The sequence below is a fragment of the Netta rufina genome, assembly GCF_964035555.1.
Source record: "Netta rufina genome assembly, chromosome: 16".
NCBI lineage: Eukaryota > Metazoa > Chordata > Aves > Anseriformes > Anatidae > Netta > Netta rufina.
The window spans coordinates 4,005,094-4,028,010 of NC_140140.1; the positions used below are offsets into that span (position 1 = coordinate 4,005,094).

The 22,917-nt window shown below is 47.2% G+C and overlaps 2 protein-coding genes across 2 annotated transcripts in view; both read left to right on the plus strand.

Moving 5' to 3' along the window:
• The first annotated feature begins 7,817 nt into the window (after window positions 1-7,817).
• LOC311215475 (ER degradation-enhancing alpha-mannosidase-like protein 2) lies at window positions 7,818-16,089 on the plus strand. The gene is made up of 11 exons (XM_084296646.1): window positions 7,818-7,945; window positions 8,075-8,185; window positions 8,259-8,298; window positions 8,533-8,638; window positions 9,742-9,867; window positions 10,593-10,804; window positions 11,983-12,124; window positions 12,351-12,475; window positions 13,186-13,330; window positions 14,492-14,613; window positions 15,391-16,089. The coding sequence occupies exons 1-11, from the start codon at window positions 7,833-7,835 to the stop codon at window positions 15,874-15,876; spliced, it is 1,728 nt and encodes a 575-aa protein (XP_084152772.1). The 5' UTR covers window positions 7,818-7,832; the 3' UTR covers window positions 15,877-16,089.
• A 4,928-nt stretch (window positions 16,090-21,017) lies between these two features.
• TRPC4AP (transient receptor potential cation channel subfamily C member 4 associated protein) overlaps window positions 21,018-22,917 on the plus strand; it is a gene marked incomplete at its 5' end in the record, with an annotated part of 36,035 nt that continues 34,135 nt past the window's right edge. Inside the window, one exon of the mRNA XM_084296921.1 lies at window positions 21,018-21,188. Coding sequence (XP_084153047.1) covers window positions 21,018-21,188 — 171 coding nt within the window. The remainder of the gene's footprint in view (window positions 21,189-22,917) is intronic.

A 22,917-nucleotide genomic window follows, 5' to 3' on the forward strand; every position in this document is an offset into this window, starting at 1 on the left:
TGGTGGGTCTGGAAGGAGGCAGAAGACCCACAGGAGGCACAGCCCCAACCTGGCCACTGGCCGTGTTATGGCTGGAGCAGGCAAGTCGTGCTTCTCATGAGAAAAGTCAGAAAGCCACGTTTCCACCTCAGCCCATCACGGGAAGGTGTCTGATATCTCACGGGTGCTGCAGGGCAGAATAACCACTCCTCACCCCCCGCCTGCGGTGCTGCATGGAGCACGAGCACCTCTGATCTCTATCGCTGCCTCGCTTCGCTTCCCAGCGCCACGCAGCAATGACAGCAGTTGTGAGATGAGCTGGCCAGGCTGCCCCAAGGCGCTGCTGCAGCTCCGGCGGTGGCAGGTGTGACACGGCTATGGGACAGTGTAGGTGACACCAGCTTGCACCCAAAAAATCCCAGCTCCAAGCCCTGTGGGGTGGCGGTGCTGCCCCGCACATCACGGTGCCCGGTTCTTGATGAGGCCCAGGCGGTGTGACGTGCCCCAAATTGCTGCTGCCTTGGGCAAGTACCAATAGTTCCCATGAGACTGGCTTTGTTTCCTAAAATCTCAGCCCTGTGGGTCAGTCAAAATTAACATCTGTCAGTAAGGAAAATGTTTTATTTCTAGCACTGAGAGTAGCAAGAGAAAGTTGGACGTTTCAGTCTTTGACCCTTCAATACTCTGAAACAAGGAGACAAAGAGGATGAGCTCAAAAATTTTTAAACTTTTTAATTTTGCAGCCCATCGCCTGGTTTCAAAGTCCCAAAGCCTAAGGATCATTTATCATCAGCTCAATATGGCCTACTAAGAGCTCTTGCAGAACGCAGTTGGGGCTTTCTTCAACTACAGGTTAGCAGATCCTTCCTTCAGCCTCAAAAGAAACCTCTCAGAGTGTTTTCCATTGGACTTTTTATTATTATTATTTCAGAGAGAAGGGGGAAGTTTCAGAGTTTTGGAGAGGTTGTATTTTCCCCTTCCAGCTATGAAAACTGCTCTTTCACCTGAATACATGTATACAAATACAGAAAGTATATGTTGGTGCACGATACTACCCACAAAGGCTTGTTAGATAAAAATCTAGATAAGCAGCCAAGCTTAGTCAGCTGAATTTTAACTACATTTCACTAAGCTCACTACATTTTGAGAGTGAATGATACAAAAGATGTTCTCCAAAATGTCTTTAGAGCATCCAAGCATGGTTCAGTAAAGCCCTAAGCCATTTCTAATGTTAAGCTTCACAGAGTTTTGACACATCATGAGAAAACAAGAAAGAGGAAGACAGGAAACGAGCCCCAACAACTAGGTCTCATAATGAGCAAAAATCAATTCAGATCTGCTGGCAGAATCCAAAGAAACCTGGTCCCAAAACTGCAGTGTAATTTTGCAGTAGGCTGGTATGTTGTTGTCGTTATTTGCTCGTTGGTACTCATCCAACAAGTCTGAGAAATCACAACCAAAAACTTGAAAGACAGAAGCCACAGTGCTAATACATTTGGCACGGAAAAACAGATGAAGCACAGGCTTAAATGGGGACTTCACGAATGCAACAGCTGATCAGGTATAAATGCATTGCACCCTCAAAGTGCTGCGGGAAGGTTCTGTGCACCAACTGCCCACAGCGTCCTCTGCCTGCTCTGAGATTCAGACACCCGTGCCATAATGGAGGAGAAGCTGGGATGCCCCCTTGTACCACTGCTGGTGTCTTCACCGTACCCAGCTCAACAAATGGTTGGGCTCACTGTGGTTGAGAAGCTCAGAGGCAGGTGGTGGTTCTGTCTTCTGCTCAGTCTCATCCAGAGCCACGGCCCACCTCTGGATGTCAGATCTGCTGTGCTGACATCAACAGGAGCCTGCTTCTGTTTCAGTGGAGCTGGGAGGTCATGGCAGGGGGTTCTGCATGGCCCTGCACACTGCCAGCACATCATCTTCCCATCGGGAAGTCTGTCTTTTCAAAGCTCACTGCCAGTGTGCCACCTCACTGTCTCAAAGTTGCTCTGCAGCTGGAGCTGGAAAGGTGCCTCAATGCATTTTGTCTGAAGAGAAAGCAGAGCCAGCACCTGTCTGTGAGCCTCTCTAGCAGGCTCTAGGAAAAACATCAACAGAGTAGAAATAAATACCATCTTCAAATAAGAGAGGCAGGAGCCCTTCAGCCCAGTGACACCTGAGGATGCAGGCAGCAGCAGCAGAACTGCCATGAAAACAGGCCTCTTGTGGCACAGAAAGGATCAGACCACTCATAACAACAACAAATGCATGCGGTCTTCTTTAAAAATAATTTCCACCTTGACAGTTCTGGTGGCTGCCTGAGCTCTCTGTGGTGCTGTGGCTGTCCCTCCGCACAGCAGCTGTCCCTGGGAGAAGGAAAGAGAAGAGAAGAGGGCAGGGCCTAGCGAGAGCAGTGATGCACCCATGGGCCAGAACATGAAGAGCCCGATGGTCACTGCCAACACCCAAGAGCACAAGCGCTACTCCAAAGAGACACTAGGACCAGCTGGAGCACCAGCAGCCCGGTGCTACACATGCCAATCTCTTGTGCTTCAGAGGAAGCTAAAATGAACAGCAGTTGTCAAATAATCCTTCCATGAAAGAGTCTGCAGGCAACCAGCAGAGCCGAGGCCAGGCCCTGCCAGTGGAAGCATGCTTGATTTCTACCAGTAATACCAAACTAACAACTGAAAACTGAAAGTTTTGTTTTTAAAGTGAACTTTTCATTCTTTCTGTTCTCTATAAACCACCAAGTGTGGCAGAGAGCTTTCAATGTAAACATCTTTGTGAGCAGCTCACTTTCTGGCTGGCACCTCTGTCCAAGCTGCTGCAGAAGTGGCCAATTCTGGGTGGGTTCTGGCCATCAAAAGCTGTCCTTGTCCACAGCTTCACCAAGCAGCATGAAGAAAAACCCCTGTGGGAGAGTGCTCTGTTGAAACCTGTGACAAAACCCTGCAGACCTCAGCAGGGACAGGGCTTCCCTCTGCTCTGATGTCCACCTGCAAGCCACCCCGCTCCCAAGCACCACAGGGCAGTCGCCTCTGCTGATGACCACTTATGGAGACAAATCGTGCTGTCTTCACGGTAATTTGGGCATCACAAAATTAGCAGTTATTTAATACCAAAGTGATTTTCACAGAGAATACAACCAGGGAGGAGCTTCCTATTCACTCCTGTCAAAAAACAGGCCTAGCAACAGAAGGCAGCCATCAGGTTGCCACCTGAGCAGCCGTGACATAACCGGTGTCGTGGCAATGAAGTAATTTTAGGCTGAAAGCAAAAACAGGAAATCGAAAAGAAGAATGCTGGACAGAAGTGGCTCCAGTCCCCAGGAATCCCCAGGACAAAATTCGCATTTCTTCAGCCCCTACAGCACCTGCCCTGGCTCCCCAGCCTCAGGCAGCATTACCCACTCATGCACGTGGTCCTTGTCTCCTGCTTTGAAAAACAAACTTACCTTTGTTCTGACCTTTACCTAACAGCAGGAGCCCCCTTGTTCTGTGACAAGTTTCAGTGAATTTGTTTTACACGGTCGTAAACTAGGGAATAAAATGTCTCTGCAATCTCTCCATGTTTCCAGACACGGAAGGATTTACTCATTGCTTCTTGCCAGCTGTAAACTCCATCTTTTTTACCACGTTCAACATGTGAATGTGAAAGCTGGGTGACTTTCCCAGACAAAAAAAAAAAAAAAAAAAAAAAAAAAAAAAAGTGTTTTGAGCTTCTAGGTCAAAATCCCAGCTGCACTGGAGCTGATAACCAAACTGGATTTCCCAGCCATGTGTGGAATAAGGCTGAATTTCTATAGTCTCAAGGCCACTTTTTTTTTTTCTATCTTTGCTGACCACAGGCAGGCCCATGCCTCTCCCTGATGGTCGCATCACTTTGGAACATGATGAACTGATGTAGAAGGGAAATGCAGTCTGTCCTTTGCTTTTGCCTATCTGCATTCCACAGACACCAATCACCTCAACACCTCTAAATCTTCCTGGTAAAAGAATATCAAAGCCACAATCCCTATGGGAAAATCCTAGCACTCAGATTGAGAAAATGAAACCTCAGTCGCACAAGTTGGCAGCTTTGGATTTTATCAATGTCATGTAACACAGGTGCCATAAATCCCAACACTAAAAACCAAGACACATTGATGTTAACTCCATTTTATTTTTGCTTTCTCACTTGTCAAAATCCCAACAGTAAGCCAGACTTGCATAAGATATTCAATTCTATATGGAGCCATCGTTCTTCGTGAACACAGTACAAACAGCTCCTGCACGAGCCTGTTTGGAACAGGAGCCCTCACTGCATTAATTCTCTGCTTGCTGCCCACCAACAGCTTCTGCAACTACATGTCAGTTAAGTTAGTTAAGATAGCAAAAAAGAAGCAAGGATGGGGAGATTTAAAGAAAATGAGCTGAAGGCAGGGAAGATGCACAGTGGAGTGCTGCAGCATCAGCTCACCTTTTCTCATCTTTTGCTGTCATTTCTAAATGCCGTCTTGGTGGGATGTTCTCTGTTCACCTGCCTGGGAGTGTGGAGCTGCGTAGCACTGCGACACCTTGCCAGTCACAGCTAGAGTTCAGATCCCAGATCTTTCTTTTTGAATTTGCAGCATGACTTGATATCACAGTGCCAAGAGGAAGGACAGAAACCTGGCAGCCTGTGAGATTTCTGTCTTCTATTTGGCCGTATGTCTTCTCTCTTTTATTATGTTAGTCAGGTGCTAAACAAATAAAATCAATTCTGAACTTATAAAAAGCAATTGGAAATGTCTAGTCTTTTATAGTGAAATCTCAACTGCAGCAGCCCACAGCACTTGGAGAAAAATCAATCATCGTTTCCATCCCGCTATGTGTGCTACTAAAATTAAGAATTGATGTTTGGTTGCAAAGGAAAATTATTTCAAGAGAACCACCTTAGCAACAGTTTTCAGTGTTCATAAAACCCCTGTTTATGTTTCTTCTCATAACAGACAAACTCCTACCTTCCACCCTGAATTATAAATATTAATGGCTGATCCTGATTTACATATAGTTTCCATCTTAATGGGCATCAAAATTGCAAGCAGGGCAACAGCACTACTTACAGTAATAGCAAGTAGTAAACAAGTCGTCATCCTGAAGATGTCATAAACCCTGTGTTAAACGCCCCTATAATTACACTCTCCCCCACATCCAAATCAAACTTTGTATTATTTTGCCAGTGGCCTTTTCATAAAGACTGAATGCCTGATAAGCAGGAGACATCTGAAGAAGCACTTATCTCTGATACAGCCTAAATATTTTAACGTGCTATGTCCATTTGAAAGCACCACTCCCCACATCTCCAATTTGTGGCATGAAGGCCGACATAACTTGCATGATCTGAGGAAATATGCATACCACATTAATATTCCTCTAGTATATGCTACGGCCACTTCAGAAACCACCTATTCCTACAAGTAATTTCTGTTCTACCAGCTGTATTTGTGTTTATTTACATGCAGGTGCTTGCCACAGTGCCAGTTTATCCCAAGCAGAGGGGCCGTGCAGCATCTGCTGCCCAGGCTCTCCAACCCAGCCAGCACCAGCACAAGGCGCTGTTTCTGGAAATGGGAGCTGCTCCTTCCCAGCCCTCCACAGCCACTTTTCTCAGCCTCTGTATTGCAGAGCTTGTGGTGTAACAGCACATTCCCCTTGCTCCAGTGGGGCTTGCAGTGAAGCTGCAGCTGTTTCAAGAGACAGAACACCAAGGGCGAATAAGGAGATAGCTCCCCCTGCTTCCCAAATCTGCCCCGGGGTGTGCAACAGTCAGAAATGCTCTCAGAAGAGGAAGGTGATGAGCACTGCACTAAACGGGGCTTTTTCACAGCCAGCTTGGTTTCGATCCAGCTGGTTCTCTCAGGCACTGCCCATCGGTGTCCCTGGAGCAGGGACAGACTCGTTTGCACCGTTCTCTGCTCATTAGGGTCATGGACACCCACTAGCCCTCACAGGTTTAGAGACAGAAAGCTCTTTTGTGATTGTCTGCTCAAATCTGTTATAGTTAGTATCTAGATATGCTTTTTCCATTAAAACATGTTCCAAACATTTAGTGGGGTGCAGTGACTCATCACCAGGCTTCAGTTAGTGCCCATAATGTGGCACCCATGGAATTTACCTACCCAGTGGCCACGGTGGCAGCACACTCCTGCCTTCCCTGCCCTCTCTCTGAAGCTGGTGGAGGCACGCACAGCTCTGTCCTCCTGTTTTTCTTTCAACTCACATGCAGTATCTGTTTCAAAAACACTTCAGTCAACTTTTAGAATTCAATAGCTGACTTTGATAGAGAAATTACTGTTCCAGTGTATGGTAAATGACAGTGGTCTAGAACACTGTTAAATTTAAGTCTGGAAAATGAACTTTAATAAAATGTGCTCCAATAATGTATTGTGACAGCTCTTAGTGAAATCAACTCCAATACTTTGATTCTCCCAGGAAGGCAGTGAGATAGATATACTCCAGCAGCCTTGAGCCATGGAATAAGAAAGCAGACAGCTTTATGATAAATGGCCTTAGAAACCTAAATTACAGCTGCAGCAAACGAACAATATATCGAAATTACTCCGTGGCTTTTCGTTGCAGCCACCCGGCAGAGCCGAGGGCAGCGTGGCGGTACACGAGTGTGCACTGACACCTAGTGGGATAGCCCCAGGCGAGGAACCAGCCCCACTCTGCCCTGGAGCCACCCTGCGGGGACGGCTGTACCCCAAGGAATTTGGTGCAGGAAGGCCCCTGGCTCCCACTACCTCACCAGCATTTGCTGCGTAGCACTGCCTCGGGATAAAGAGGTTTTCTTTTGCTAAAGAACATCAACAACAGCCCTCTGCCTTGCTAGATGCCAGCAGGAGGTGGCAAAGTGTTGGGTTATTTGTGTCCCTTCTCCTGTGAGAGGCTGGTTACAGCTTTGACTTCTACATGCTGCACCTTCGCCAGCCTAAGGCCTCGCCTCTCACCTTCCTCACCTTCCCCTTGCCAGGGTCCTGCCTCGCTGCCCCCAGCCCTCAGATACAAAGTGGGGAGAGAGGGAAGGATTTGTTGTGAATCAAAGCCTAACAATGTTGGAGCAGAGAGAGCTCTGCAACCCCAAAGAAGAGACAAAGGACGTTGTATGTAACCTGTTGGTGCAACAACAGCACAGCCCTAAACTGTGTTAGCTAATCCCACTGGCACTGGGTGACCCACAGCAGCACCCTGAGGTGGAAGGGTGACACGGCCCCATTTTGAGGCATCTAATGCCCCACACAACTCCCAGAAAACAGGGTTGTAAGTCAGAGGAGAAAGAGGCTGGGGGCAGTTTGCCAGGAGGAGGACTGACAGACCACCAACAGCTGCTCTGTAGGATTTTTGCACCATTCCCAGCCCCCTTTCCAGGCAGAACGAGGGACCGGCAGCACCTCCCCACAGGGCAGCCGTGACCTGTCCTGACGGCAATCACATAATCCCAGAATGGGAAGGGACCTCTGAAGATCACCCAGTCCTGCCAAGCAGAATCATAGAGCACACTGCGCAGGAAGGCATCCAGGCTGGGTGTGAATATCTCCAGAGGAGACCCCCCCAACCTCTCTGGGCAGCCTGTCCCAGCGCTCTGCCACCTTCCCAGCACAGAAGTGCCCCCCTATATTGAGCCGGAACGTCCTGTCTCTTGACCGGCTCCATCCCCCCGACACCCTCCCCTCGTGTATCCCTGCACATCCACAAGCTCTCCCCTCAGCCCACGCAGCCTCCGGCCCCGGGGCGGCGCAGGGCGGCGGTGCGGAGCCGCGGCCGGGCGGAGCCCGCTGAGGCGCTGCCGGCGCAGGCGCTGCCCGCCCTGCACAGCCCGGCCCGGCCCGGCGCGGCGCGGCCATGTCGCTGCTGCGGGGCCTCGGCGCCCTGCTCTGCCTCTGCGCCCTGCGGCTCCCGGGGCCGCCGGCGGGCACCGCTGCGGCCGCACGGGGGCTGGACCTGGCTGCGTACCGGTGAGTGTGGGGTGAGGGCAGGGGTAGGGGTAGGGGTAGGGGTAGGGGTAGGTGTAGGGGTAGCGGGGTGTGAGCAGGCTGAGCCGTGCCGTGTCGATCCGAGCCGATCCGTGCTGTGCCGTGCTGCAGGGAGCGGGTGCGTGCCATGTTCTACCATGCCTACGAGCACTACCTGGAGAGCGCCTTCCCCTACGACGAGCTGCGGCCGCTGACCTGCGACGGGCAGGACACCTGGGGCAGGTAGGGGCAGCCGGGCTGGGCTGGGCTGGGGCTGCCGCTGGGCCTCGCCTCACTCAGCCCTGTCCCCGCACAGCTTCTCCCTCACGCTGATCGATGCCCTGGACACGCTGCTGGTGAGTAGGAGCTGGCCCCGGCGGGCAGGAGCTCGCTGCCCCGACACCTCCTTGCTCCGGTGCGGGGGCCTGCAGCCCTTCGGGATGGGGTGAAGCTGCTCGTCTGGTGTCCCCTGAAGACAACTCTTGCACAAAACCCTGAAATGAATCTAGTGTTAGCCCCTAGCGTTAAACTCCACTGTTGTTTTCCGTGCTTTGGGTGCTGAGCCTTGTTCTCTTGTGGCCCTGCTGCAGATTCTGGGAAACGTTTCGGAGTTCCAGAGGGTCGTCACCGTGCTGCAGGAAGGGGTGGATTTTGACATCGATGTCAATGCATCCGTCTTCGAAACCAACATTCGAGGTGAGGCACGGTTGTGCGTTGTGGTTGTGTATTGTGGTTGTGCTGCTTTACCTGTCTGTGCAACTCTCGGGGTTGTAGGCAGGGGTAACGCAAGGCAGCAGTCAGAGGGATATTGTAGTGCAGTGTAATACGGCATGGAAATGCACAGAAAAACCCTAAACAAGTGTCACTTCCTTTTTGTCTTTGTCCTGCACCTTTCTGCTTCCTGCCCCAATATAAATGGATGCAGATGTGGTGCTTTCAGTATTCTTGTGCCAAGTTTTTAGCCTTTGAACAGATGTATTTTTCTGCTGAGATGGTACAAAACTAATACTCTGTTTTCTTTACATGCTGTTTTGAATCAGAGATTATTAATTTATTGCTTAGGCTCTGTAAAGTGAAAATTGTCTTTTTTTTTTTTTTTTTTTTTTCCTCAAAAATCACAAAGACCTTTACCTGCAGCGGGGAGGAGTCTTGCACCCTAATCTTGTACCCTGTTGAGCACCTCACTGCCTTGGCACCGTGCAACGCCAAAACACAAGCAGTGAACACAACTGTCAGTTACGCTTTTTTGTTTCTCCTTTCAACCACTGCTGAAACCGTTTTGGCAGCACTGTAATTTCTCTCTTCCTGCTTGTTATGCAACAGCAAGCAAGGCTGTGAAAAGAATTAAAGCTCCCTGCCTCTGTCAGTCACACTAAAGTTCTTGACTCTGACCTAGGCATTTTCCCATAAGGAATTAGGAAGGAATGCTGTATTACATTACAGAAGCATGGCATTAAGCTGTCTGGAAGAAATGAAACGCAGTTTCTCTCTTAGAGGTTCGTGGTCAGTATACTTATAGCTTGTTTTGATTGTCTGCAGAACAGTGCAGGTGTAGGAGGGCAAATAGGGTCTGAAGTGCATACTCTAATGGCAGTAATATATCTGGTACCTACTGCAAACAGACAGCAAGAAACAAATGACTCTTCTTCTGAGGCATATTGAATTATGCCATTAAAGATAAGCCATCTCACTTTTCTTCTCCATGAACGTTGTCCTTGCATCACAATAAAATAAATCTGGTTTTGGATTTTGTTCCCCTCCCAAAATGTTCTTTAATGGGCTTCTGGCTTGCCTTCCAGTGGTGGGTGGTCTCCTTTCTGCTCATCTGCTGTCAAAGAAGGCTGGCATTGAAGTGGAAGTGGGATGGCCGTGTTCTGGACCTCTCCTGCGGATGGCAGAGGAAGCAGCTCGCAAACTCCTGCCAGGTGAGAACTTGTCTGCTTTGTGCTGCTGTGTTGTAGCTCCTGAGGTAACTGGTGTGTCTGAGGAAGATGGCACTGCCTGATGTGTATGCGCACACAACAGCCCCATGTTCCCTGAGCTCAAAGAAAGTTCAGCATGTGGGAAAGCATCATGGAAGCACGTAACACCACTTGTCTGTGTGCGTGCCAAGTGTTGTTTGTGCTTAACACATCAATTTGCTAATTGCTCATTGGGGGGAAATATATTTTATATACATGATAAATAAAGGCTTTGAAACAACCGCTTGTAAAGACAAGACTGCCCCTCTGTGGGCTGCTGCTAGGATGTTTGCTCTGATAGCATGACACCATTTCCATGTCTGTTGTGAGCCCTGGGCTACCCCTGAGTAATCATGAGCTCAGTGTTTTTATGCTGTTGACCAGCCTGTGCAGTTGTCTGTTTAATTTGACTACTCTGCTTGTGCTGGAAACAAAGTAAGGCTGCAGTCCCCTGAACTGAACAGGGGGGAAGAGATGGAAGATATCAGTGACTTCCCAGGATTGCCTGTGTAGTTTGAGATACCCCCTCCTCTGGCCCCTGCAGGATCACACTGGACTTCTCATTTGCAGTTGCAGCAATTGCTCCATTTGTTGCCACTGTAGGTGCAGGGAATGCGAGGCACCGGTACCTGACAGCTTGTCAGATCTAACAGTGGATGCTCTCGTGTGAACCGAAAACTTTGTTTCAGCTTTTCAGACTCCCACTGGGATGCCATACGGAACAGTGAACTTGCTGCATGGAGTAAACCCTGGGGAGACCCCAGTTACCTGCACTGCTGGGATTGGTACGTTTATAGTGGAATTTGCCACTTTAAGCCACCTTACTGGTGACCCGGTGTTTGAGGATGTTGCCAGGAAGGCTCTGAAGGCACTGTGGAAAAATCGCTCTGACATTGGACTGGTGAGTGAGGAAACAGACTCTGAATTCACAGGCTACTTTTTGTAAAATCTTGAGGGATGCAGTTCCAAGTGTAAAAAGTACAAAGAGAGGAGGTAGCACCGTGTTTGTTTATCTAGTTCTGATAGCTGGGCTGAACGTTGTGTGTTTGACGTTGTTCCTGAGCACCTGCAGCACGCACATCTCTGCTTTAGTGATACAAACCAACATCGTGCCATTGTTCTGTTCTGTAACAGATGTGGCTGGGAGACAAATGCCTTGTACTGGGCAGTGCAGTTTTTGTAGCAGCAGCTGTATGAGATTAAATAAAAGGTCTGTCTAATGCCTGCTTGACAGTGGCCTACGGAAGACAATAGGAGCATAGCAAGTGTACCAGGATATTTCAAGCCTCTACAGCTTTGGTGTTTGGGGGGTATCCAGAGCTGGAAGTGTCAACTCTGTGTTGACTGTCTTTCGATCAATCTTCCTTCAGCTGATGCACCTAGCTGCTTTTAGAACTTATGTGAGCTAGGGTGTTGCATATGTGAGGTGAACAGATGTATTCATGAGCTATATAAAGAAGTGTTTCCTTCTGATTGCTTTGGGATCTGTTTATTTTTTTTGCCCCCCCTTTTTTTTTTTTTTTAACTGGAAAGAAAATATTTTTGTTGTTTTGTGAGTTTTTTTTTTTTCCATCTTTGCAAGGCAAGTAGCAATTGTGTATTGAATTCTCGATCAGCTGGGCACCTTTCCAGGCTGAAGAGTCCCAGGTGTGAAGGATCTATTTAAATATTAACATGGCAGCTGTCTCATGCCTCTGACAACCTTGGCATCCTTTTCTGTATCCGTACCTCTTCATCCTTCTCTATGCTTTTGTAACTACGGAATGGGTACCAGATGCATCGTGTTGAAGTAGTGGATTTTTACAGTAGCATAATGGCATTTTGTTTTGACCAGTGCAATGTTTACACTGGAAGCGTAAAATCCCAGAGTGACTGTTTTCTATGGTTTACACTTCTGTGGTACTGATAAAGATGTCTTGTACTAAAGAAAATGCTCATTGATATGGTTATGCTGAGTCTGTTCACCTGAAAAAGGTCAGGGGTTTCTTGTGTGGTGGTGGTAAGGGATTTTTTTTATTATCATTTAGATGATGAGCTTTATTTTAACTCCGTCTTTCCTTCTTTCCGTGCTTTCTCCAGGTTGGTAACCACATTGATGTGGTAACTGCCAAATGGGTGGCCCAGGATGCTGGCATTGGGGCAGGAGTGGACTCCTACTTTGAATACCTTGTTAAAGGAGCCATTCTCCTGCAGGACAAGGAGCTGATGTCCATGTTCCTAGGTGAGCAGAGTTTTTCCTGTGTGAGGGGTCCCAGTAATGCCTCCTTGACTGCACCTGTAAAAGTTTCTTATTCTCCCACTGTGTGGGACATTCAGAGAAGGAAGAAAGTGTGAGACATTCATTTGATGTGGCTCAAGTGAAACAGGGACTTCTCTCATCCTTAAAAGATATGTTTTTTGGATTACCTATCCACCTATGCTTTTTTTTTTTTTTTTCCCTCTAATAGAGTATAACAAAGCTATCAAAAACTACACAAAGTTTGATGACTGGTACCTCTGGGTTCAGATGTACAAAGGAACAGTGTCCATGCCTGTTTTTCAGTCGCTGGAGGCTTACTGGCCAGGCCTACAGGTAAGAGCTGTCATACCAGGAGGCATAGAGTGATTTTGTTCATCTGTCTTAGGTCAATCTTTAAAATAAAAATTACAAATTCTGTGCTAGTTTAAAAGTTTGTTCTGATCTCTGATAAAATCTGCAGTATTCTTGAGTCTAAAAGAGTAAATGTTGACTCCATCTATAGTCTATTCAAAAAAAAAAGTCATCATAACATGGCAAGTCATCATAACATGGCATTTTTTTTTGTAGCTAGGTCTACTGATAGTGATCTCATAATCCAGATGGGAACCTAAAGGAAAAATAAAATGTAGCTCTCTTACCACCACCACAGCATACATACTTTCTCTTTGTGAATGCTTTCCATCAAATACGCTTAGAGGTTCGCTTTCCCGTTGGTGCTTGTGTTTGGTCTGGGGCTTGTTTATCCCCACTAAAGCAGAGTGGATGTCATGACTGACTAAGAAACATAAACTGAATAAACCCAGCTTTCCATACACTAAAAATCAAGGCGACTTCATGTTATTTCAGGTGTACAGAACGTGATCCAACAGAAAAGCGGCATGTAACTCCTCTTTGGTACTACCTATCATCATGCCTAAATACTAATCATACCATTCAGACTTCCCAAACAACACGTTTCACCAGGCCTTGCTTTGACTATGACAGTGTTACTGAATCAATTCTTATGTTGTTTCTTCTTCCCCCTGATGTTGCCCTTCTTCCAGAGCCTAATAGGGGATGTAGATAATGCCATGCGGACCTTCCTCAACTATTACACTGTTTGGAAGCAGTTTGGTGGGCTGCCTGAGTTCTACAACATTCCCCAGGGCTATACAGTGGACAAGAGAGAAGGATATCCACTCAGGCCAGGTAAGGAGAAATGAAATAAAAAGGAACGTAGAGTTCTGCTTTTGCTCTGATGGTGAGGTCAGACGTTAGCAGTAACTGCCCTCCAAAAGCTCCTCCTCGGTTTTGCTTTGGCTTCGTTCCTGCGTGTGTTTTACCAATGATTTCCATGGTCAAAGCGAAATGTTTTGGTTTCTGTCATTCACAAAGGCACAGTTACCTGTTAAAGGACGCAAACACTAGTGTTACTATATAAAGGGCTCTTGTTAGTGAATTGTGTTCAGTGTGGGATTTGGCAAGTTTGTGTTAGATTTTCGGGTAATGGGATGTTTTTAAAGTCACGTGAAATGTTACTGTGACTGTTTGTATCCTTTAAATTTAGGAAGTGAAAATGAGAATGGATAGACCACTCAAACTCTTCTGAGTTTCTGAAATAAACCAATTCCAGTTATACTAGTAGAGTTCAATATGTAATTGGATTAATTATGTCTGTGAGACTGCAATGAAATTATCCTTTTCCTGTTGTGCTTTTTTTTTTCTGACAAAAAAAAAATCACACCTGGTTATTAGGTCAGTAAAGCTTTGTAATGAGCATAAATTGATTTCCTTTCTCTCTTTGAGTGTTAAGATGAAATGCACATTGGACACTTCCAGCAAAAATGCTCTTTAGTGTTAACAGCATCCAAAAAAAATCTTAAAGAAAACACAGTGTACGTGTCACCTACATAGAGTATTTCCTTATTGCTTGTTTTCTTGGTGTTTTAGATAACCCTGTTTGAGAAGCTTATAGCACTGCTTAAAGATTATATTTGGGAGCTTGAGTTTTATATTTGTTATCCTTTCTAGAAGTATCTTTGTTTGCTAATTTTAACAACTGAATTCCCTCAGTTGCTCAGAGTTTCTCTGTTGCTCCTCTTCCCCCTCTTGAATGTGGAGGGATTGAGCATTATTCAGTCTTACCTGAGTTGATGAAACATTGTTAGAGTGATTTTCTTTGTAACACATCCTCAGTAAAAGCTTGTTTGTGTTCTTTGAACCAGAGGAAACGCAAGGCAAACCAGGATACTTACCTGATTTTATTAAAATAGTATTGTTAAATGAATTCAAGGAGCATCTTTTCTTCACCATGTATGTGGTTGATAATATATATGCTTGCAACTATCTTCTGTTTTTTGTGTTTTTCAGAGCTAATTGAGAGTGCAATGTATCTGTACCGTGCCACACGAGATCCCACGCTCTTAGAACTGGGAAGAGATGCAGTGGAGTCGATAGAGAAAATCAGCAAGGTGGACTGTGGGTTTGCAACTGTAAGTGTGGCTGCTAAGTATCAGCTTTTAGGTAGAAAGGCTTCTCATGAGTGATGGTTTTGCCATTAAGTTAAATGATCACTTCAGCTGCAGTGTGGCTTCTTTTTTTTTTTTCAAAGAAATCTTGTTTTCCTCCGAAGCTGATCTGGTAATTACTGGTCATGTTTCTGGGAGTAACTTCTCCTACAGCCTGAAAAGTGGGCCAGAATCTACACTTGACTGTCACACCAGAGCCCTAAAACATGAGAAAGCATCAGAATCTTCTCTACTCTCATGTATCTTGGTAGATACGAGGTGTCCCAGATTGGCAGGAAGGCTCACGTGCCCTGTAGAAATGCAGAGATTCTCTGCCTGTCAGTTGTATAATTCTGCTTTCCAATTATACCTTGAAAATCTGATCAAGCGCAAGAGATCAGCAGTAAGGGATTTCTTTAAAATCTGTTAATAGAAGATTTCAAAGATGCTATCAAGCTCTCTTTAAAAAAAAAAAAAAAGAAACTCCTTATAAATATTGGGAAGGCCTTGTGATTTGGGAAGTAGGTAAATCCTTCTTCTGACTTAGTCTAGTGATTGGGTACTGAAAATTATGCTAATTCAAAACAGGAAAACTTGAAAACTTGATGTACTTGCATACAATCACTTAAAATATGGAGTGAATTGATATTGTACTGTGTTGTTTGACTTGAGTAAATTGCAAGCTGATTTTACTCTTTCCCCAAAGTTCATAAGTTCTTGAATTTGATATAACTGTAACCCACTGGTTCTCTTTTCCTGTAGATCAAAGACTTGAGAGATCACAGACTGGATAATCGTATGGAATCCTTCTTTTTGGCTGAAACGGTGAAATATTTGTATCTACTGTTTGACCCAGACAACTTCATTCACAACGATGGCTCGGACTTTGATGTGGTGATCACACCATATGGGGAATGCGTCTTGAATGCTGGAGGGTACATCTTCAACACCGAAGCTCATCCCATCGACCCTGCTGCACTGCATTGCTGTAGGAAGCGGAAAGAGGAGCAGTGGGAGGTGGAAGACTTGATGCGGGAATTTTATTCGCTTAAAAAAAACAAGAAATTTACTTTAAAACAAGCGTCTGAACATGGTGAAGGGGAAAGTACAAAAGATGCCACAGATGCCTCTTCAGGTGGAGAGAAGAGAAACTCTAAGAAGAGCTCACACTCCCTCTTGAGTTGCCCCAGCCAGTCTTTTAACTCTAAGCTTGCAGTACTGGGACAGGTGTTCCTAGACAACACCTGATTCTATTTTTAATTGTCAGTTTAAATTATTGAACTTGATTCAGACTCTGGGAATATATTTTTATGGTTTCATAATGGAAAAAGCCGTACCCCACAATGTGAATTGTATGAAGTGAAACAGCTTCCCATTAAATTCTGCTGCTGTTGGTTCATAAAATGTGATTCAGACATCAGCTGTTAACGATGTAGAGTTGCTAGCCTCAATCCAACTGGTTGCCTGAATAACAAACACGTGTTCAGAAAGAAAGCCTCTCCAGGGCTGAGGTGCTGTGTTTAATTCATGGTGAGTTTGAAATTTTACAGAGTTGTGCAGAGTTCACAGCTTACCCTGCTCCATAAAAATGAGCCGAGGTGGCTCCCTGTTGTTAGGGAAGAAGCACGGGATTAGTAGCTCTAGTTTTAATTCTGAGACTACAAGTCTCCTCTGTGATATGCTCTACTTTTATCATTGGCCTCTTTGTGAATATGTGGTTAGCCTGAGAAGATTCATGATTAGTCAGGAAAACCTTGTGATTCACGAGGTGAAGGCTCAGATTTGTAGATCTGCCATGTCTGCCGAGCACAATGGGTGGCATGGTGGGAGGAAGGGATGTGTGACACAGGAAATTGCTGGGTTCGTCTGTACATGGCATCAGCATGGATCAGTGCCACCTGCCTGAAGCAGTAAGCATCCAGGTAATGCCTCTGCAAACAGAGCTGGAGCATGGACTAGCACAGGCTTGATTTTACCCTGCAGCAGAGCTTGCTCTCTTCTTACAGAACCTGATAAGCTTTTTCTGCGAAGTTTCCCTATTTCCTTCCTCTTTGAAACTTCCCTTTGGGGACTCACTCACATAACTCCGCATCAGCCACCTCAATCAATGAAGTAAGCCTCAGAGCGTGCCTGCTGAGCTGCGTGTAGCACCTGTGAGGGTAAAATGGAAGGAGACTTGAGTCAAACTGAAATGCAACTCGCCCTCGATGCAGGAGACAGCTGAACACAAGTTTAGGAGCTGCTCCCTGCAAGAGGAAGTGAGAGAGCTGCTTTTGCTCATTCCTGTAATGGAAACCAAGCTGCATTTCCATCACTGCTGCAACAGGTGAAAAGCAAGAAAACTCCTGGCATTCAGCTGACTTGGCAAACCGAAACGGTTGTTAGTGTCTGCTTTCAACAGGTGCATGCAATGATGAGAGAGCAAATTTATTAGTGATGTAAAGAGGTTTTTCTTTTTTAAAGAGAAGAAAAAAAGGGCAGAAAAATGATGGTCTTTCTCCATGCCTGCTGGATCACAAGCAGCCTGGAGCAAGCGCAGAGAAGCTCCAAGCTGGCAGTTTGAAGACAACGTATGGACCACTATTAAAGGGGTATCTGCTGGCCTTACAGAGGCTTTTGCATAGATTAGTACTTAAACAACCAGGAAAGTCCTGTGCCTCCCTGTGTGCAAGCCAATACTGCCTTACTGCTGTCTGCATTACAGCTGTTCCTTGTGTGGCTTTAAAATGCACCCCCGGCAGCCCAGGAATGTTGGGTTTTGCATCTAACGCTATTTTTTTCCTCCTCTGTGTTGTCTATTACAATGCTGTCAGTCTGGCATGGCTGTGTGAGATGTGTTGTAGCCTCTTATCTGAGTGGGCTAGGTACAGGATAAGTAAATCTATCTGGCCAGTGAAATACTGAAATGTACCTGAGTCAGGGCCCAGTCTTTGCTGGTGGGGCAGGATTACTGCTCTGGGGAGCTATTGTTCTTGCCTCTAGCAGCACTGGTGCTATAACATTAGATAAAACCTGAACTCCTACACCGAGGTTGGAAATCCTGTTGCAGTTATGAGTAAACTACAGTAAGAGGCATTTCCATTTGTGGACAGACAGAAGATGTATTGGATGCATTGGTAACTTCTACAGTCCCTTCTAGTTGTGTGCTTCTCTTTTCAGCAGGTCGGACAGCTGCCCTTCTAGAAATACTGCATGCAACTGCTGCAGGCAGGTACTGAGGTACTAAGAGTGGAGCACCCTAAAACATTGTTGGACAAAGATAGAGCTTTTGCTTGTGGCTCCTCACTGTAACCACAAGGTTATATTTTTATTTTCCAGCTGTTCACATCTCTCACTGTTCACTGCCCGGCTTGTAGAACAACAAAATACAGGTGTTCTCCAACAGCTTCGCTCAGTGCTCAGTCCTGGTTTTCAGCATTGCCCCACCCTGAGCTAGAGGAAAATGAAGGTCTTGGAGGGTAGGCTGCAGATTACCAGCACAGTAGATGTGTGGTAACAGTGGAATTTCGGTACCCTCACCTAAGAGGCTTCATGGCTGATGCAGGGGCTAATAGCCTTAGGAGGTAAGATCTTTGCTCAGCACAACTGCAGCTGAAAGAATTAATCTGTCCATAGATGTTGTTCTACTGTGAGTAATGAGGTCTTGATTAGTGTTACAGGACAGATGTGTTTGAATAATACAGCCTCAATTTTGGCATGCTCCAGTTTGGAGTGACTACCATCTTAGTAAAACTTTCTTTTAACAAAAAGTTCTCTGATGTGGTTTTGTAGGATCCTTAGTAAACCTCTTAGCAAACCTTTTCTTTAACTGGAAAACTGACTTGGCCTAGCTGCTGGAGGGCAGGCAGCATGCTCGGACCTTGCTGACGTGCAAGTTGTACTATTTCGTAGGCAGGGTGATGAAGGACAGATGTTTGGAAACCCCTCCCTAAGGGATGGCAGGATGAAATGGTTGGTGGCTCGCTGTCCCACTAGAGGTCAGATTCCATTCCCTGTATGTGTAGCTTGAGAGGTTCTGCGCTTAGAGCAGGATTCCGAATTAATATCACAAGGCAGTTAAAAAAAGAAGAAAGATGCAGCTTGTGGCGTCCTGCTGCCTTTCTTTCCAGGAGCCTCATGATGGAGGACATCTGTGAGAAGAGACGGCAGCTCTGTTTTGGCATATTCCAGCTGGAGGGAGAGCTCCAGTCAAGTAATATGGTGCGCACTTGGTCACATTAGCAGAACGTGGAGGAGTTTTGTCAGGAATCCAAAATGAGATGTGCATGAAACACAGATGGGTAGCGGCAGTTCTGGAGGGCTTCCAAGTGAGGCAGGTCAGAACTCAGAAGGTCCCACGTACAGTGCATGCTCCTGGCAGCTGTTGAAAGCTGGAAGGAAACTGCGGATTTGGTTGAGCCTGTGAAAGACAGCACAGAGACCAAATTTAGCATTTGTTATTGATGTTGCCCTTGTAATTGTCTTATTTTTCTCCACTGTAGGCAGCCTGCAAAGCTTAAGGCCAGATTTTTTAAGGTATTTTGAAAGCAATTGTTGGGATCTGGAGGGGCTGAGGATGTGGCAGGATTGATGAAAGGTCAGAGAAGCATCTTGTGAAAGACTATTTTAGCGGAGCTAACCAAGGAGAAGAAGGAAAATGAGTCAGACCTTAGCATGCATTCCTGGCAAATGGCAAAAACGTACGTTTGTTTAAAAAAAAAATAAAGAAAGAAAGGAAGGGGGAAGGGAAGTAGGGGAAGCAGTAAGAGAGTGGACTGAGAGCTGCCTTTTGTAGCTATGAAGCAGCGAGAGTTAAGTGGTAAGTGAAAAGATTACTGTGCTTGCATTTCTTCAAGTGCAGTGCTCAGCGGTTTTCTGTGAACAGCAATTTATGCAAACAGCAAGTCATCCATTGGCAGATCGTGCGTTTTACCAATAAGTGTGATCAACAGCAGGCCCACGGGTTACTCACGTTGGTGACTAGTGAGGTAAGATGTGATGCTGTAAAACTTTAAAATACCTCACTTGGATCTCACACCACTGGTCAGACAACGCTGTTAAGCAATATGTTAATCCCTGGTGTCCTTACTTTCTATTGTTCTTTGTACACCAAGGGCAAGTTAAACTGCAATCCTTGCTGTCTCACAAAAACCCCGTCTGGGCTGCTCTGCTGGGCAGGAGACAGCAGCAAAACTCTAGGAGAGGCTGAAGCAAGCAAAGGAAGAGGGCAGCTGATCTTGGGGACCATAATCAGGAGCCGCTGTCTGCATGCGAGTCAAGAACATGTTTTCAATGTCTGCCTTTGCAAAGTGCTGTGACCTCTGGCTTGTTTTTGCTTGCTTTGTTAACCCTCAGGTATTTCATAGAGTGATAGAATGGGACCTCAATGATCATCTAGTCCCAAACTCTGCCATAGGCGGGGACGCCACCCACTAGATCTGGTTTGCCAGGGCCCCATCCAGCCTGGTCCTGAACACCCCCAGGGATGGGGCACCCACAGCCTCTCTGGGCAGCCTGTGCCAGGGCCTCACCACCCTCAGAGTGAAGAACTTCTTCCTAACGTCCAATCTAAATCTCCCCTCTTTCAGTTTAAAACCGCTCCCCCTTGTCCTATCGTTATCTACACAAGCAGAGTCCCCCTCCATCCCTTTTTCTTGCACCTGCTTAGCCATATGTGAGAACCCAACTTTTTCCCTTTTCTTCCAGGGGCAGAGCAGCTTTGCCATGAATCTTACGGTCTGGGCTCTTTGAGGTGCTAGATTGTGTTTGAGTCAAGAAGCTCCTTGGGTGTTGCACTATGGATTTCAGTCCCGTGTCTGAATTGTTCCCCTCAGCTAATAGCAGGGAAGCATGTGGGTAATTTAATAGAAATAAACATGTTATTGCAACATGGCCATGCTGTTTCTGATATTACTTTATTCACAGGGACTGTTCACTATGTGCTTATGCCGTAAGGATATTAGACTGTCGGAAACGTATCAAAACGGGATGTGTGTAAGTTGTGGCCAGCTCTGTAGGATGGCAGTGCAGTGACAGCTTCGCAGGGTGTGGAGCTGCTGTGGTGACAAAGGTGGGATCCCTCAGCCTGACCCCTCTGGGTGCTGTGCTGAATGAGGCACAGCACCCAGAGCAGCCAGGATGGGGAATCCCGCCTTTGTAGGGCAGCAGGGCTGACAACCAGCCCCCACATCACAACCCAGGGCAGATCTGTGCTTCCCGGGCATTATTTACTCCCAGCCCCCCTGCTGCTCGCCGTGGCTCCCTCACAGCCCCGGGACTACATTTCCCAGCGCCCCCCGCGGCGCCGCCCTTCCCCTCGGGCAGCCCGCGCGGGGGCGCCGCGGAGCGCGGCTGGGCGGGGGGAGGGGAGGGGGCGCTTCCTGTTTGTCTCGGCCGAGCGGGGCAGCGCCATGGCGGCGGCGGCGGCAGCGGGGGGCGGCCCGGGGCCCGGCGGCGGGGCAGGAGGAGGAGGAGGAGGAGGAGGAGGAGGAAGGAGCCGGCGAGCAGCGCCCACCACCAACATCCTGGCGCAGCTCCGCCGCGGGCAGCTCAGCGGCCGCGGCCTCACGAGGGGGGCGCAGGTACCGGGGTGGGGGGGGGGGGAGGCCCGGTGGGGCCTGGAGGAGCTCGGGGTGCGGGGCCCGGTGGGGCTCTGGGGGTTTGGGGGGGATGTGGGGGGTGTGTGGGGGGCTTGGTGGGGCCCCCCCGAGCTTACCGGGCATCCCCGGGGGTTACCGGGCCTCTCCCGTGGCTACCGCCCCCCCCCCGTGGCGGCCCCGGGCCGTGGGGGAGGCCCCACGTTGCCCGCCCGGGGTGAGGCGGCGGGGCCGTGCCCTGCTCTGGGGTATCCTGCTCCGGAGGCCGCCTGGCTCCGAGGGTTGGTGCTGGTGGTTTTCCACGGAGCCGGTCCAGGTCCCTTGGAAGTCGGTCATCTTTCCCGGCTGATGCTGTTGGGAAATGCCCAGGAGTGAAATCGGCTCGGCTCCCAGCGCAAGGAGCTTTTTGGAGAAGCTGGTGGTGGGTACCGGGCTGGGCTCTCCTCACGAAGAACAGCTGGCCTTTATTTTAAAGGTTATGCGTGAAATGGTGCAAAGAGTTGGAAGCTGGAGCATGGGATAAAGAATTTAGGTTTTGGTGGTGATTCATTGAGCTAAAGTATTATAAAAGGGTTGAAATTTAATTAAAAAAAAAAAGGATTTACATAGTTTTAATTAGTACAGACAACAGAGTATTTTCCTTGATTAACGAGGATTCTGAGCAGTTTCTCCAAGAACACTTGCTCACCCGAATAAGCACCCATACCCGTAGATGAGGTAGGTAAAAGAGCTGGGGGGGGATTTTTAACTGCTCTTTTTGCCCTGGTTGTGCCACTCACTCAGGTACTGTGTTGGTAAATACTTCAGAAAAAGCAAATCTGCTTGAATTTGACCCCGTCACTCTTAGTTTTTGGGGAATCTCTTTCTGTAGGATTGTTCCAGGAATGTGTTTTGCAGGGCAGGCAGACACAGCGGCGTGGTGCCTCACTGCCATGCCTGCCCACCTTCATGGGCTTGCTCACTCGCTCCCATAGCGATTTAAGGCAAATAAACCTGTAACAATGTCGTGTGCCTGCTGCATTCGCTCCAGGCTTTGTTTTGCTCAGGAAGCACAGTGGTGCTGGGTTTTAGTTTGGGGCTTTTGTGAATTGTTTGAAATAACTGCTGAAGCAAACGACAGGGCTTTCACAGGAATCAAGGAAACTTCTGCGCTCTCTGGCCTCCTTCTCCTAAGGCCCTGGTTTGGGGTGGATTTTGTTGCTTTGTTTGTTTGCTGTGTAAATTTCAGTGTAGCTATGCTGCACTGAGAGAAGCTTGGACAAGTTGGGCTCCCAGCGCTTCTTAAGTGCTGTGGGAATGCATTTTTAAATCACTGACACTGAGGGGGAAAAAAAAAATCAACTCCTTGAACGATTTTCAACTTTGTAAATTGTCTCTGTACTGTTACCTTGAAGTAGTTTTTTGTTTGTAGAAGGTCTAAATATAAAACACTTTGACATAACTTTTAAAGAAGTACGAGGCAGGTTGGGGTACTTTCTTTTCTGAAGTTTTATTTTTATCAAGATGTTAACAGTTTTCCTTCTGTTGACTCCTCAGTAGCAGCGTGCAGCCCTTGCTTAAGGTTCTCAGCTCATTTGTTCCTGAAAATCATGAGAGCAGATTGAGTTTCCAAGCTGCTGTGTTGGGGTCTCCAAGAACAAGTCAGGAGAATGCCCTTCCAGCTCTGTCCTACTGCTCTTTGTAGGGAAGTTCTGAGTCACCAGCTGCATGAACT